This window comes from Montipora foliosa, chromosome 11 (assembly GCF_036669935.1).
Source record: "Montipora foliosa isolate CH-2021 chromosome 11, ASM3666993v2, whole genome shotgun sequence".
NCBI lineage: Eukaryota > Metazoa > Cnidaria > Anthozoa > Scleractinia > Acroporidae > Montipora > Montipora foliosa.
This window is the reverse complement of record NC_090879.1, coordinates 8,974,931-8,989,559: the sequence shown is the minus strand read 5'-3', so window position 1 is coordinate 8,989,559 and position 14,629 is coordinate 8,974,931. Positions and strand designations below refer to the sequence as shown.

General features: G+C 41.9%; 1 protein-coding gene across 1 annotated transcript; it reads left to right on the top strand.

Moving 5' to 3' along the window:
* Window positions 1-2,702: 2,702 nt before the first annotated feature.
* Window positions 2,703-13,958, top strand: LOC137975260 (uncharacterized). The gene is made up of 6 exons (XM_068822346.1): window positions 2,703-2,950; window positions 3,923-4,211; window positions 5,391-5,540; window positions 8,591-8,667; window positions 11,338-11,570; window positions 11,814-13,958. Exons 1-6 carry the CDS (start codon window positions 2,868-2,870, stop codon window positions 13,697-13,699), a joined length of 2,718 nt encoding a protein of 905 aa, XP_068678447.1. The 5' UTR covers window positions 2,703-2,867; the 3' UTR covers window positions 13,700-13,958.
* The last annotated feature ends 671 nt before the right edge of the window (window positions 13,959-14,629 follow it).

The following is a 14,629-nucleotide window of genomic DNA, read 5'->3' as shown; positions in this document are numbered from 1 at the left end:
GTTCACACTCATCTCAACGCCAATTATGATCAACGGAAGTATTAATTCAGGGTATCTTGCTCCATTCAATTTTATTCAATTATGGTTCTGTTCACATCTGCGAAAATTCAAATACAATAGGGTAACATCGCAGTGTAAGACAAAATGGCGCCGTATCGCGTGGCTGCCACGATCATCATCACCATGCTTGAGGCGAGGAGAGAACCAAGGATAGCTTCTGAGAACAGAAGATGACAAATCCAGATCTTCGCTCCATAAAGCGATTAGAAGTTTCGTCTGCTCATACCACCACGTGTTCGCCATTCTGTTCAATTACGCACTGCAATTACTTCAAACAACCCCCTTGAGGTTGTTTGAAGTAATTATAATCCCGCAGTTATAATCAGGGACTGTAATTAGTTGATGTGAAGCCATTTCATATTTAATTCGATTATAATTCGATCACAATCGAGACCTAATGTGAACACGGCTTTAGATAATGACATCCAACGACGTTTCCGCCACGTTGATTTTGGGTTCATGGCTTGTTGTTCCCAGGCTTCAAAGCAATGATGCTGGGGTACCAGGCCTCCTATTCTGAGACTTCTTGTAAAATTTTTTTTTAGTTTTTTTTTTTTTCAATCCGACCGGCCGACCCAATATCAGGAGACGCATTCGACGGTAAAGGAAAAAAAAAAAGGGGGGGGGGGGATGGCCTTCATTTTGCTTATTATACATGGACATGGGCTCCTGACATGGATTTCAGTTATGCCTTTTTATACAAAAGTAAAACTGCGTTGGGTTAAGCGTGTTTGTCGTTGTAGTGTGGTGGTGAAGATACAGAACTATAAACCTAGAGGTTACGAGTTCGAGTGCCGGTAAGTGCATACATAGTACAGTTCTTTGTTCCCTTACTGTGATATAATGTTTAGACTGAATGGATAAGTGTATATGAATACGGAAACCGGTGCGTAACTGAGACAGAGCAGGAGGGGAGGTATAGGAGTTCTTAACTCTTTTTTGGGGGTTGATAGCTGATTTAACCAGGTATCGCCAACATTTAACCTAGGTAATGAGACCAGATTTGACCTTCAACACATACTATCAACAGTGGTAAGAGGGGAGGGGTGAATGGGTGGGAAGCTTGCGTCGCAAGAGTTCCGGCACCAGCAACATATCTAAATTACGATAATCGTTAATTTCTAATGTGCTTTGAATTTATTATCGTCAATTTAGGACACTGTCTCCCAGGACTTGTGATGGCCGAGAAAATAAGGAAAAGAAAGTCTTCTTTCCTTATCGGGTTTTGATATTCTCCAGTACGCATTCGAGGGGGATTAAACTAGACTTGAGATCGTACTTTGGCGATAATCCTCGTTTCTAAAGTAATGAAGGTGACAATGTAGGTGACCAATAGCAGAACATTTATGAAATGTTAATAGTTGGCGGCGTTTGAGACATATTCAAACGCCGGAAGTAAATAATAGGGGAAGCAGTAACAAAGTAGAGAAAATAATAAACTAGAATAAAGTCACTAAAATAGGAGGTCTCTAAGTTCCTTCATCGTTATTTAGTTCGCTATGCTGTGATATTTTATTTTTCCCCGATGCAATGCCGTAGATTGGCGAAAGTTGAAAAGCACCAGTGGCTCAGTTGGTTGAGCACCGGGCTGTTACGCGGGAGGTCGCGAGTTCAACTCCGGCCGGACCAACACTCAGGGTCTTTAAACAACTGAGGAGAAAGTGCTGCCTTTGTAATTACATCTGCATATGGTTAGACTCTCTAGTCTTCTCGGATAAGGACGATAAGCCGGAGATCCCGTCTCACAACCCTTAAATGTTAATAATCCTGTGGGACGTAAAAGAACCCGCACACTTGTCGTTAAGTGTAGGGCACGTAGTTCCCGGTGTTGTGGTCTGTCTTCTGTTGTGTATCATGGTTGGGAGGGCAAAAAAGGGGCCACAGTAATTAGCGCAAGCTGTTGTGGCGCTCTGCCAGCTAAAGGCCTCATTCACGACTTTCCCAACCCATAATGCAATACGTTTTGGGGGTTCTTTACATAAAACAATGCGAATTTATTTACTCTAGGGACTGTATCATGCTTCAGTGAACTGGATATCCATTGTTTTAATACAAACAACCCCCCCCCCCCCCCCCCCAAATGAGGCTAGAGACGCCAATAACAATAGAGAAATGTACGACTTTTGATGGACGAAAAAAAAGAAGTTAATGAGAGATCTTTTTTTTTTTTCGTCCACCAACATGGCATCGAGACGTCACGTGACAACCCCCTGTTAAGGGATTTGCGAAAATAGCGAATTCACATATTTCACGGTAGTCAATTTACCATATAAAACTCAGTCGATAAAACAATTTCTTTTTTTCAAAAATCGCCTACTCACTGACAAGAAAGCCTCCTTTATATGCACAAGAAGCTCATTTACTTTTTTTCAAAATTTTACAATTCGCCGGTTAACATCAAAAAGATAAAAATAGCGCAATTAGCCGAAGTCTATGTTTGAGTTGGCGCGCCGATCCGATTTCAGTTTCAAGGAAGTGTCAGTTTTTCGGCAAAATGTTTTCTCTCACCCGTACCTCCCTTGGGATTACGGTGAAGAAAGGGTTGACGCTTGTGGGTTGGTTTTCGTCAAAAGGTGATGTGTCACATGTGTTTTTATTTGTGATTGACTCTTCCAAAGCTGTCAAGAAAGCGTCGCACCTCTGCGTTGTTTCGGACAGTTAGTTGAAAAGCGTGATCAGTTCAGTACGCCACGCTTAACATTGTATGACTTTTCCGACTGAAGGCGCACGCCTTATTCGATTTTTTGATCCAGGAGTTAACATCTTTAATAGCGCGTCCTCTCCTCCCGCACTCGGCGCCTGAAGTTATGACAGTACTTCTTGGCAATAAGGACCTGTGGGAAAAATTCAGAGAGCACCAGACAGAGATGATTATTACAAAAGAGGGAAGGTAAGTTCTGCATTCAAAAACTCTTCTGTCTTCCTCGAAATATGCTTTCGGAACTGAGACTCACACTTGTGACGTGGTTGGGTTCTCAGAGTCAGGATTCTCTGTCGTTATTTGTGGCAACTTAATCACGAATGGTTTGGTGACTAAAAGACGGCGATTCCTTTAAATGTTTTTTTTTATAGAACGCTTTAATGTTCTTATAGAACGCTTAATGCGAAAGTCATTTTCTTGTACAAATGACCGTTGATTTAAAGATGGTTACACCGTCGTGAAACAAAGCAATGGACGGTTTGTCGCCTTAGTTGCCAGAGTACTGCGGAAAGATTAAAACAAAGATGTCCGATTGGCGTGTCCTGAGAAGTTGATACCTTCGTGAGCCAAATCAAAAGCTTCTCCTCACGTTACAGCATTTGTGAACAGCGTTGACAAACACGTTCAAGGTGCTGACACTTTTGACTTCTGTCAACTGCATGATGATCGCTTTTCGAAATACATTTCATTTGTTTCCACGATCTCACCATATCGTTGGGAAAGGCAACTCCTGACACTCAGATCCACAGCATTTTTTAGGAGTAACCAAGTGCATCGCGGTGAAAAATTCAAAGTAACATTCCCTCTCAAATAGATGGTTCCAGAATGTCGTTTCCGGATCGGATATGACTTACTAGATGATATCAAACTAATCTACCATACAGAACTGCAAGGAAATCGGATATTAACATAGACATTAATGACTGCTATTTTCAGCACATCTGCATGACACATTGTCTGTTTATCCTCCTCAACGAATGAAAACTTGTCGTCCAACGCACATTGTTCTTCCTTCTGTTCTTTTGTGATCATTCATTACAAACTCAAAGCTGATCTGATTAATGGTGGAGACGAAAATCAAATGAAATCGAAGACAATTGCCTCTAGAATTTAATGACTGTAAACGCTAAGATTATTTTTGTTATTAATTTTCTTTTCAAGGCGCATGCACCCAGTGATATCATTGAAATTCCAAGACCTTAATCCCAGGAAAATGTACGCAGTTATGATAGACTTCGTTTGCGCAGATGATTACAGATACTGCTTTGACTTGACGTCCAATCGGTGGGCTCCTTGGCGCCAACCAAGGTCACATGAAGACGTCACAGGACCCAGAATGTACCTGCACCCTGAGACCCCCAGAGCTGGGGACATATTGATGAGAAGCGTGTTGACTTTCAAAAGGCTTAAGCTGACAAATAGTTACCAGACGGCTACCAAAACAATCCAAGTAAGGTGGAATTTCAAGTCAAAACGTAGCAGAGTATAGAGCGGCCCGCTTGCGTTGTCTCTCCTTCGAGCTCGTATAGCCTGCTTTACAGGTGTTCGAAAAAGAAGTGAAGGGATGATTCAATGGACGCGCGAGAGGGGCGCAAGAGCGCGGTCATTTTGCGTACTAGGTGGTGTTGAAATTGGTTTCCGACAAAACCGTCTTTCATCAAATCGAATTGAATGCGTTTATGGCGAGCGATTATATAGTGCAATTGTTGGAACTATTAAGTCGGCAAACGTGTTTGGTTTAATTAACATCATATATCTGTCAGAAAATGACCATTAGCCTGCCAATGGTCTTTTCTTTTCCCCGCTTCAAAAGTTGAACAGAGGCTTGAAAGATTGCCGAAAGTACAATCAAATTAAATTTAAATTGTTAAAAAATATGGAAATTATTCTCCTGTCCTGAGACAAAAGATAAGACTGTGTCTGGGATCTGTAAGATGTTCACCTGCATGTCATTATGTAGTTAATGAGATCAGGTATTTTTTCAATTCAATAACGAAAGGATTTCCGTGTCTCAGTTGAAGAAAGGTGTCAACCATGCGGCAGTTTTCTTTCCAAATCCAAGCGGACAGCATACATTGATATTGGAAGAGTCTCTAAAGTGCGCAATCTTTTCGCGTTTTGGACATAAAGTCATAAATCCCTGTGCCAAGCTTTTCTCAATGCTTCAAGGTCCTTTTCACTCGTCTGAGCAATGAAAATGGTGTTCCTTTTATTTGTATTTCTATAGAACGCTGGTTTTCAAGCGTCAAGCAAATGGGTGAAGGGATGGCGAAGTGGTTAGAGCACTCGCCTCCTGCCAACGTGGCCCGGGTTCGATTCCCAGACTCGGCATCATATGTGGGTTGAGTTTGTTGGTTCTCTACTCTGCACCGAGAGGTTTTCTCCGGGTACTCCGGTTTCCCTTCTCCTCAAAAACCAACATTTGACTTAATTTGCGTTAATTGTTAATTTCAGTTTACAGTGTCCCCAATTAGTGCTCCAGCGCTAGGACGACTAGACAAATAAAGTTCCTTTCCTTTCCTTTCCTTATTTGGTATTCACAACTAAGCACGTGCCTGTTCTGACCTAGCGCGCATGTGCAAGGATTCGTAGGCTCGCCTTTACTATTGCATTCCGCTTTTGTGTTTAGGTGCTGTTGCTGAATACCATGCGGCGTTATTTTCCTCGAATCCATTTGATTGAAAGTGTTGATGGCACGAACTTTGACTACCAAATGCGAAAGGAGTTTTGTTTCCCCGAAACGGAGTTTATTGCTGTGTCATCGTACAGAAACAAACAGGTAGACTTGATATTTTTCTGTCTACTTAATACAGTCAGAACGCTCAAGGATGGTTAAACTTATGGAATATGGATATTTTGGTTAAGTCACGGCTGCGTAACGCCACAATGAAGCTTTTTAAATTTACCTTATTACATGTAATTTTCGGGACATGTTTATTTCGCGATTTTGCGGAAATTTTATATTTTAAATCACTCTATGCGCCGATCAAGTCGAAACTTCAACATCCCCCACCCTCCCGGGCAAACCACGGGCATTTGACTATCTTCTGTGCCCGGGGAGTGGGGAATTAGACCTTTGCCTGCATGGGATGGGGAAAATTGAACCGAACACTTCCGGTTCACTTTTTCGGGCGCCGAAGTCGCTAACAGCTATAAAACACGTGTTTGGACGAGATGGAAGAGTTTAAAGGAAGAGATGTAGCATTTGTGAGCGATTGACTTACAAAAAAGGTCTTCAAAAGGTCTTTATTAAAGACGGCAGGAGCCGACGACGATTGTTCTTTAATAGGGTATGACAGACAAATCCTTCAAATCCGACGATAGGGTAGGGCATTTGAACACCATTTTGGCCCGAGGGGGCGGGAATTTGAGTGATCCAATCTTCAAAAGTTTAAATACCCGGGCTTTGAGTTTCGAGTTGATCGGCTCATTAATTTCGCGTTTTTGAGTAATACCTAATTCTACATTCTCCTCTTTTACCCCCCAAAAATCTGCAGAGGCATTTTTTTCGACTTCTCTTGGGACATTTTCATGTCCCAGGAGAAAGTGCAAACAATGGTTAGGCAAAGGTTTTTTTTTTTGGGGGGGGGGGGGGGGGGGTAATAGAGGTCTATTATGGGATTGTGCAAGTAGCAAATAAAGGCAGATTATAGCAACAACCTTGAAAGAAATATGTTTTCTAGCAGAGACCAGTGCTGATCTTCAGTATTTAGCAGGCTTTTTAAGTCCACCTAAACTCAAATAAGCTCAAATATTGATCTCCCCACCAAAAGCAAACATGTTTGACGAGTCTTACCTCAAAATTTCGCTTTTTATCTGCCGGGCAAGACGCACAAAGTTATCACAAAAACTAGCAGTAATTTTGAACCACGACCGTGATGTGAGAGGCATGGGTTTACTGTATTCTCGATTTTACGTCACAAACTGCTCTGCAATGCAAAAATTCTTGGAAAACAATGACTGGAATGCAAAGCAGTTTGTGACGTAAAATCGAGAATAGACCTGTACCGGGCCGCAAATGATCCCCGCCTGGAAATCATCCCTAGGGCCTGTTTCTCAAAAGTCCCGAAACTTTTCGGGCCTATTTCGGGTTCCACAATTCCCTTTATATCTTCGCAACGCCGAGGTTCTAAGCCATCAAACTTCGCAATCCTCTTTGTTTTTCTTACATCAAATACATGTTAAAGGATTAGCTTTTCAAACTAAGCAGATTGCAGTTTGACGACTGGCTTTTCGGGCCCGAAAAGTTATCGGGACTTTCTAGAAACAGGCCCCTGGACAGGAAATTATCCCCAAATTGGACCCGAAATGATCCCCCTACCGGAGAGGATCTTAATAGCGGGGCTCCAGAGAATATGGTCAACCCTTTTCCGTTTGGTTGATACGTGATTGACCGCGCGTCCTTCCTTCCGTCCGTACAGACTCTGGGGGAGTATCCCGAATGTATCTTTGGGGCGCCGATATGCGAATTTTTCTTGGCGGGAAAGTTTTGTGCAGCCCGCGTTATAAGCTACGGTAAATACGAGCAACAAAAACGTTCAACCTGTTTCGCAACATTGCTGCGAACGAAACAAGTCGAAAAGCGATGTTGCGCGTTTGACATCCCACGCGCAACCTGTCTCACGACAAAAAAATGTGTTGCAAGTGGCCGCAGTGTGTTGTATAAAGTAGAGGTCCGTTCTACTTTCTGCAACTTTCTGTCAATAACCAACCAGTCAGAGCAGGGCGTCGTGCCTTTAACATCAAACCAGCCGACCTGATCGCCTGAAGAAGACCAGCAACGTTCAGTCGAAACGTCGCTATGAACATCAGAAGTGACCACATCTTGAGACCAACGATAATTAGTTCATCATTATTGTACTTTACCACGATAAACAGCAACCTTTTGTACGTTCGTTAACTGAATTGGGCTCCCCAGCAACATGTCTGGGAGCCGATATTGGTATTTGTAACACAAAAGCCAGCGATATACGAGTTCGCCCCTCTGCCTCCTCTGAATAGACCATTTTCGAATTCTCACGGCTGGACTGGATCTAGCATGGAATGGAGGCTAATGCGGGCAAATCTTTTCAAATGCAAATTAATTTGCCCGCATTAGCCTCCATTTCATGCTAGATCCAGTCCAACCGTTAGAATACGACGCTGGCCTATTCTTTCCCTGTTGCTCTTATCTTGCATGTGATAAGTTTATTGAAGTTTATTAAAATATATTTAATTTTAGTAAGTTAGTTGTGAATTCACATGGAAATATCACGGTATAAAGGAGGACAATAAGAGTCAAACAAAGACTTAATTTGAGTGCAGCACATAAACCGCCTTAAGAAACTTAATTTGACACCATTGAACTTCTTTTCAATTTTTTTTGTTTTACTTTGTTAATTTTTCCAGTGAGGCTGGCTTACGTTAAAATTCGATACAAGAGTTAAACAATAGAGGACTTTTTTTTCGTGTTTACATAGCCTCATCTAAAAACGGGGGCTGAGTTGGGAGAATTTGAGACAGTTATGCTAATCCGAGACGCAGTCGAGGGTTTGCATAACTGTCCAGAATTCGCCCAACTCCCTGAGTGTTTAGATGAGGGTATGTAAACACGGAACAAAGTCCTCTATTCCTTTTCTAAAATATTTCTCAAAAATAATTCGGCAAATGAAGAAAAATGCTGCTTTTTAACTTCTTGATTGAAACAGATTTTCTTGATACACGCTCATATTTCACACTAGCCAATCAAAACGCTCTCATCTAAACACAGCTATTGACCAATGAGAGTGCGCGCACTATCCTATAATTATTTTATAACAACTAATCTCTTTTTGTTTCTCCGTTTTTAAGATCACCAAACTTAAGATAGACTCGAACCCTTTTGCTTCCGCTTATCGAAGTGAAGGACTCCATGGAAAGGCAAAGCGGTGAGTTGCACCTACCTGGTTCTAGTTCTTCGTATTGACATTTTTGTAACTTGTAGTACAAACGTCCGAACTGATACAAAAATGAAAGAAACAAACTCAGTGTATTACACTCTGTTAGGCCTTTTTCTTTTCTCTTCGTTTACTGTTCGACCCCGAGAAAAGTTAGGAAGAAAGAAAGAAACGTAGTAGATCACGGTACATATGGTCAGTTTCCGACTTCTTCCCCATAGTAAGGGTGTGTTCGATTGATTCTTCCGGAAAAGAATACGTGGACTGATGATTTAAAAACGGTATGTCTGGCGTTTTGAAGCAACAAGGATAACAACTGCATTTTAGCAGGCGTTTGACAAATTTTAATGTGAATCTCCGGTAAAATGGAGGATTTTTAACTTCTATTCCATGTATTCCTATTCCGGAATACGGTCAATCGAACGCACCCTAAAGATGACACTCTTCCATTGAAGAGACTTTCTGTACACGTGGGGAGCGGTTGGAATACATCATCAGTAGCTCATTACTCGTTTCCGCCCACTGCCTCTCGACTCTTCCTGCTGTTTGAATTTTCTTTTTTTCAAATTGCTTCTGATTTTATTTTTATTTTTTTTTCTGTTACTCCGACCGATCGACCCAAAATTACGAAGCGCATTCGACGGTGAACGTAGAAAAAGGGACGGCCTTAGAGCGGGGTTTAAAGCGAGTGTCACAGCAGTTAGTCTGTTTAGATACAACAAGGGCAAACCATTGGCATTCGTGCAACTGAAAGCGCGGGAAAAATCACGCATTCTTGTCACGATAGGTTTTAGTGTTTCTAAGAGCAGGTTTCAAATGAGTGTCGAAAGTGATTGCTACGCTTCCTGATTTGTCTTAAAATCTCGCGCCAGTTTTTCAACCGATCAGAGGGAAAGCCAAAACGAATCTCGACTTGCACGCGCGATATTTCCCGCGCATTGAGCAAGTTATAGAATTGCTACGAATTTGGATTGGTTCACTTCTCTGTTTGCATCTACTGTGATTGGTCGAATTAATTACTTTAGTATTTGTTTTACGACACTCGATTGAAAACAGCTCTATTGGTTGACAAACTGGCATTCGTAATTACTATCGACGCTCCATTGAAAATTGGTCTTTGCATGCGTTCCTGAATATTGCAAAGACTGAAGGTGAGGTAGTAAAGCAATTGGAAAACGTCCAACGGCTGCCAGCCAGGAAATTATGCTATTCTAAGCTCTCCCACTATTTTGGGTAGTTACTTGGTATCTGTTGATGGAGCAGTGTTCAAATGACGGTCAAAAGTAATTACGCGGTTGTGATTGCTACGCGTAGTGATTGGTTAAAAATCTCGCGCCAGTTTATCAACCAATGAGAAGGAAAACCAAAACCAATCCCTACTTGCGCACGCGATTTTTCCCGCGCTTTTGAGCAAGTTACAGGGAATTCCTGCGAATTTGGATTGGTTCACTGTGCTGTTTGCACCTGCTGTGATTGGTCGAAGTAATTACTTTGGAATTTGTTGGACGACACTCAATTGAAAACCGCTCTTACTGGAAAGACGAGCTACACTTTGGCAAAAGGCAAATTGCAGGCAGACATTTGCTGCCGGTTTGCCGTAAACGTAACGCGATGCAAAATCTCTCTATTAGATTAAAGAAAAACTTTTACAACGCAAAATTTATTTTTACCTTGAAGATGACCTAGCGTCGAAAACGTTTACTTTTTAGGAGACAAATTTTGTCTTTTAGGTAGTTTTAGCATAGACCTTTTTGCAGATACAAAAATTTGGTTTATCAAGGGAGTTGATAATGTAAATTGACCACCGTACAGAGATTCTAAAAGCTGACGTTTCGAGCGTTAGCCCTTCGTCAGAGCGAATCGAGGGATTGTGCGTTACGTGTAGTTTTTATAGTAGAGTAGCTATCTGCGGCCTTTCCCTACGTCTAGGTACGACGGAAAGCCGCAAGAATCTGGAACAAAAATTCATCATTCAAATCGGCACCCTTAATCCTCACGGTATTAACGAACGCTTTTCATTTAACTAATATATTCCTATTTTTCACGTTGCCATGTTACCACCCATAGCGTAGCTCCTACTCTACTATAAAAACTACACGTAACCCATAATCCCTCGATTCGCTCTGACGAAGGGCTAACGCTCGAAACGTCAGCTTTTAGAATCTCTGTACGGTGGTCAATTTACATTATCAACTCCGTTGATAAACCAAATTTTTGTATACTACTTCCCCACCGACGCAGCACCACAGTTTCTTTAGAAACTACCCCTTCATTCTTTTTGCAGATGCGGCGGCCATTTTGATTTCTATTGTTTCGAAAGACATTATAGGATGCTCAGGGGTCTAATTAATTAATATGTATTTGCCCCCTGGGTATCCCATAATAGCTATTTCAAACAATAGAAATAAAGATGGCCGCCTTATCTCCTAAACGGTCTATTGCAAAAGAATTCTTGTTTTTTTTTTTTTCTTACTGCAAGCGAAGATTGTGGACATCAAATTTCGATAGTGTTTCATCGTTTGCGCGCTACTACAAATATACATTTTGCGAAACAATGTTTCCCGCAGCGATGAAGTCTGAAATGCTTTTAAGCGGTAAGTTAGAGTGCAAGCTTTCTAAAGGGTTGTCCCTCGTTACTTGAATTGTTCTGTTCTCTGACAGGCTCCGTATGGAACCCAGCGACGATGTCGATGACGAAGAAAAGGGTTTGAATGACAATTCATCATGCAACGGTTCTGGTGATGAAGACAACCTGAGTGATAACAGAGAAGAACATCATATTGGAGATAATTCCTCTCCGAATGATCATTCAAGTTTAGAGAATTCCGACCCGTCACAAAGGTACGACGAGCAACAGTTGAACGATATGCAAGCAGTGCTACCATTTCTCAAGGGTAAGTGGAATTATATCATTACTCATTTTCTAATAAAAAGTAAAAATCCAGTCCAAATGTGGATTTTAAGCATTAAAATTAAAACAAATTCTCGTCGATTTTGGTTGAAGTGTTGCTTTTTTAGCTTTAGAATGTCTTCGTTTTAAGGAGAGAGGGGGATGTTTTTCTTATGAAAGAGAAACTTCAGAGCGATAACGGTAAACCTTATCGCAAGATCTTATTTGTTTTGTTGTTCTGACACAGATCGACTGAAAAGAGATGTGTCGTTCTTCGTGTACAAGCCAGCCAACAGTTGGGGATGTAACCGAAAAAGGAACCCAGATTTGTCGCATCCAGGTGACAATCAACTCAAAAGCCTTATCAAAATAAAGATCAAGTCACGTTTATCTGGTAGGGAATCCGCACAAGATGCACGGAAACAAAATGAGCCGACGTCTTCGGACAGCGGTTCTGGGTATTTTGATTCTCAAAATAGTCTCTTACATGAGGCGGCCGAGCCTGGAAATGCGTCGCAGACTGGTACTGAAGTCAGTGGTACAGTAAACGTGGGGAAAATGGGTGAGGAGATTAGTTCTGCTTTCCAAGGAAGATACAACAGGAGAAAGAAATACTTGCCCCGAAAATTGCAAAGAGCAAACGACTTGAATGTTGAAGTCACGAATCTGAGAAACACTGCGGCAAGAAGTTCTGGAGAGCTCGATGGTGAATCTTGTTCGAAGGGGAAGGACGTAGTGTCTTCCAAATTGCAGGACGAATCTGAAAATTCCTCGGTTTTAATCGCCAGCTCTCAAGACAAAATAGATGATGTATCATTGTTAGCAGAATGTAGTAGGGAGTCAAGAATACGGGACATGGATGAAAGTCCCCTTCTGGAGAGATTTCAGACTGCAGACGGAGCGTCAGTCGACAGGCAGACAATCACAGGAAAGTCAGGTGAGGAATCAAGAGACAGTCCACGGCTCACGCAGAACGACTCCAGCGCCGATTTGTCTTTAGCGAGTGAATCTTCTGAGTTAACGCTCGCTTCAACACCTCAAGAAACAGCGGACTTTTCTCTCAATGCCCTGATTCAGATGTGCTCTAAGGCGGAGGGATCTTTGAATAACAGCTCCTACCATCCTGGATGCAATGAACAACGCGACGTGCCCTCCACAAGACCCTCCTTTCAATGTCCTCTCGTTTCACAACTACCCGGAGAGACATCCATGATGCATTTTGCTCAATCCCTTCCTTCACAAAGTCAACAACGAGGCGAATTTCCCAAAGATGTAGATGTTGGTTGTTTTCCTTTACAATCATTCGTTGGTAACGAAAGAAATATAACCTGTCTGGCATCTGGGGCCTACGAAACATACCCTTTACCTCCTCCATTGTCTACTTCGTCCACTGAAGGCGTTATGCACAATGTAAGCTCGTTACGAGTAAACACATCAGGATTTACTGAAGTTAGTGGCAGTGGTGACACTCATCTTCAAGGCGAAAAGGTTCAAGGTGAAAAGAATTCGACGTCATCGGGTCGATATCAAATTATTTCTAGCGAAGCTGTGAAGGAAACACCGTTTTCTATTAATCCAATCAAAGTGAACACGGGTTCAAGTTACAGGAAAGAATCAGGCGTCAAACGCATTCCTGAATATCGGCCAATAGCTCCCGCTCCAAATCAATCTTTGGGTGGGAGAATCCAGCAGGCTGGAACATGTGGCGATCATTTCAATAACGACGCTACGTATCCCGTAATTATAGACATCTTCTCGCTCAACGGAAATACTCAATCTGTTGCCGCAAAAAATGAAAGCGCGAAAGTGTCATCTTCCCATTCCAATTTTCAATTCCCTCAGAATTCACGTGTACCTCCAGGTAACAATACACACTTTATCGCACCGAACTCATACGAAACGAATCAAAGTGGTAATTCTGGGTTAATCGCTCTCGACAGCACTGTATCTCTGCAGGCCCTTTCTCTTGAGAAATTTTATTCTTTTACTTCAGCAAAACCGAGAAGTGAAGATCACGAAGCCTCGTCCTTCTCGCGATTTCGTGGAACTCGTCATTACAAGACCACACGAACAAATTTCAGTCGTTTAAGCTTGGAACCATTGTGCAGTGTGATTTATCCACTGACAAGGTAGCAGGAGGGAAATTTGAAAATACCTATTTAAAAACAAGTTTCTATTTGGTTAACGTTGTGTTCTGGATTTAACTTTTGGAAAATCCAGTATGCCTACACTCAAGGTATTGCTTTTGATTATTTTGCCATCGCATCATTTTCACGTTGGAATTGCATTGTGTAGTAAAAATTCCTTCCTTCGGGAAGTTAGCTTGAAGTTTTGATTAAGTGGTCCTCAAATTATCGTTTTTGTATTTGTGTAAATAAAATGGATGTTACACAAAGCTCCGTCTTCTCTTATTTCTCGGCTTTGACCTTCACGTGACCAATACATAAATTATCTACATCTGCCTTGACGTGGCTTGATTGACTCAGTCCTTTACATACTCGTTGCAAACCGAAAATATCTCCTACAACGGCAAGAGAAAATTAAGGAGACAGGGAGGGAGTCACCTGGTCTAGCCCTTGGGATATGTTATTTCAGTTAAGTTATTTTAAGATGTCTCCTAAACAGAAGACTCTTTCCTGAGACGTCCGCAAAGTCCGAAGAATTCGAAATGGCGTTCCAGGTGGAATTACCGTCTGTTGACGAAAACGACTTTCAGAAGTAAGGAAATTGGTACATCTTGCACCAAAACCCGGAGTGGGAGATAGATTCCACAATTTCTTATGAATCTAATAGCTTGTTGGATGAAGAATAAGACTCCGATGCCAGATAAATTGGAATGACGTCGTGCTAGTTGCAGACGTCTCGGGATACAGACTTCCGATCTAAACTGAATAACTGTTGCGTTGAAATTTGCATATCCCCGCTAACCATCCCCCCCCCCCCCCCCTGAAATATAAGTAGGCAAAAGTTACACAAACCATTGCTCAGTTGAAAGGCGCCTTTAGTACATGTAACGGTCTGCTGGAAATGGAACGTTATACAAGCCGGCTGTGTTTTCATGGT

Excerpts from the sequence above, each read along its gene's own strand:
- LOC137975260 (XM_068822346.1), top strand. The coding sequence starts at position 2,868 with ATGACAGTACTTCTTGGCAATAAGGACCTGTGGGAAAAATTCAGAGAG. Across the intron at positions 5,541-8,590 it reads CATCGTACAGAAACAAACAG|ATCACCAAACTTAAGATAGA; the intron begins GTAGACTTGATA and ends TCCGTTTTTAAG. Across the intron at positions 8,668-11,337 it reads CTCCATGGAAAGGCAAAGCG|GCTCCGTATGGAACCCAGCG; the intron begins GTGAGTTGCACC and ends GTTCTCTGACAG.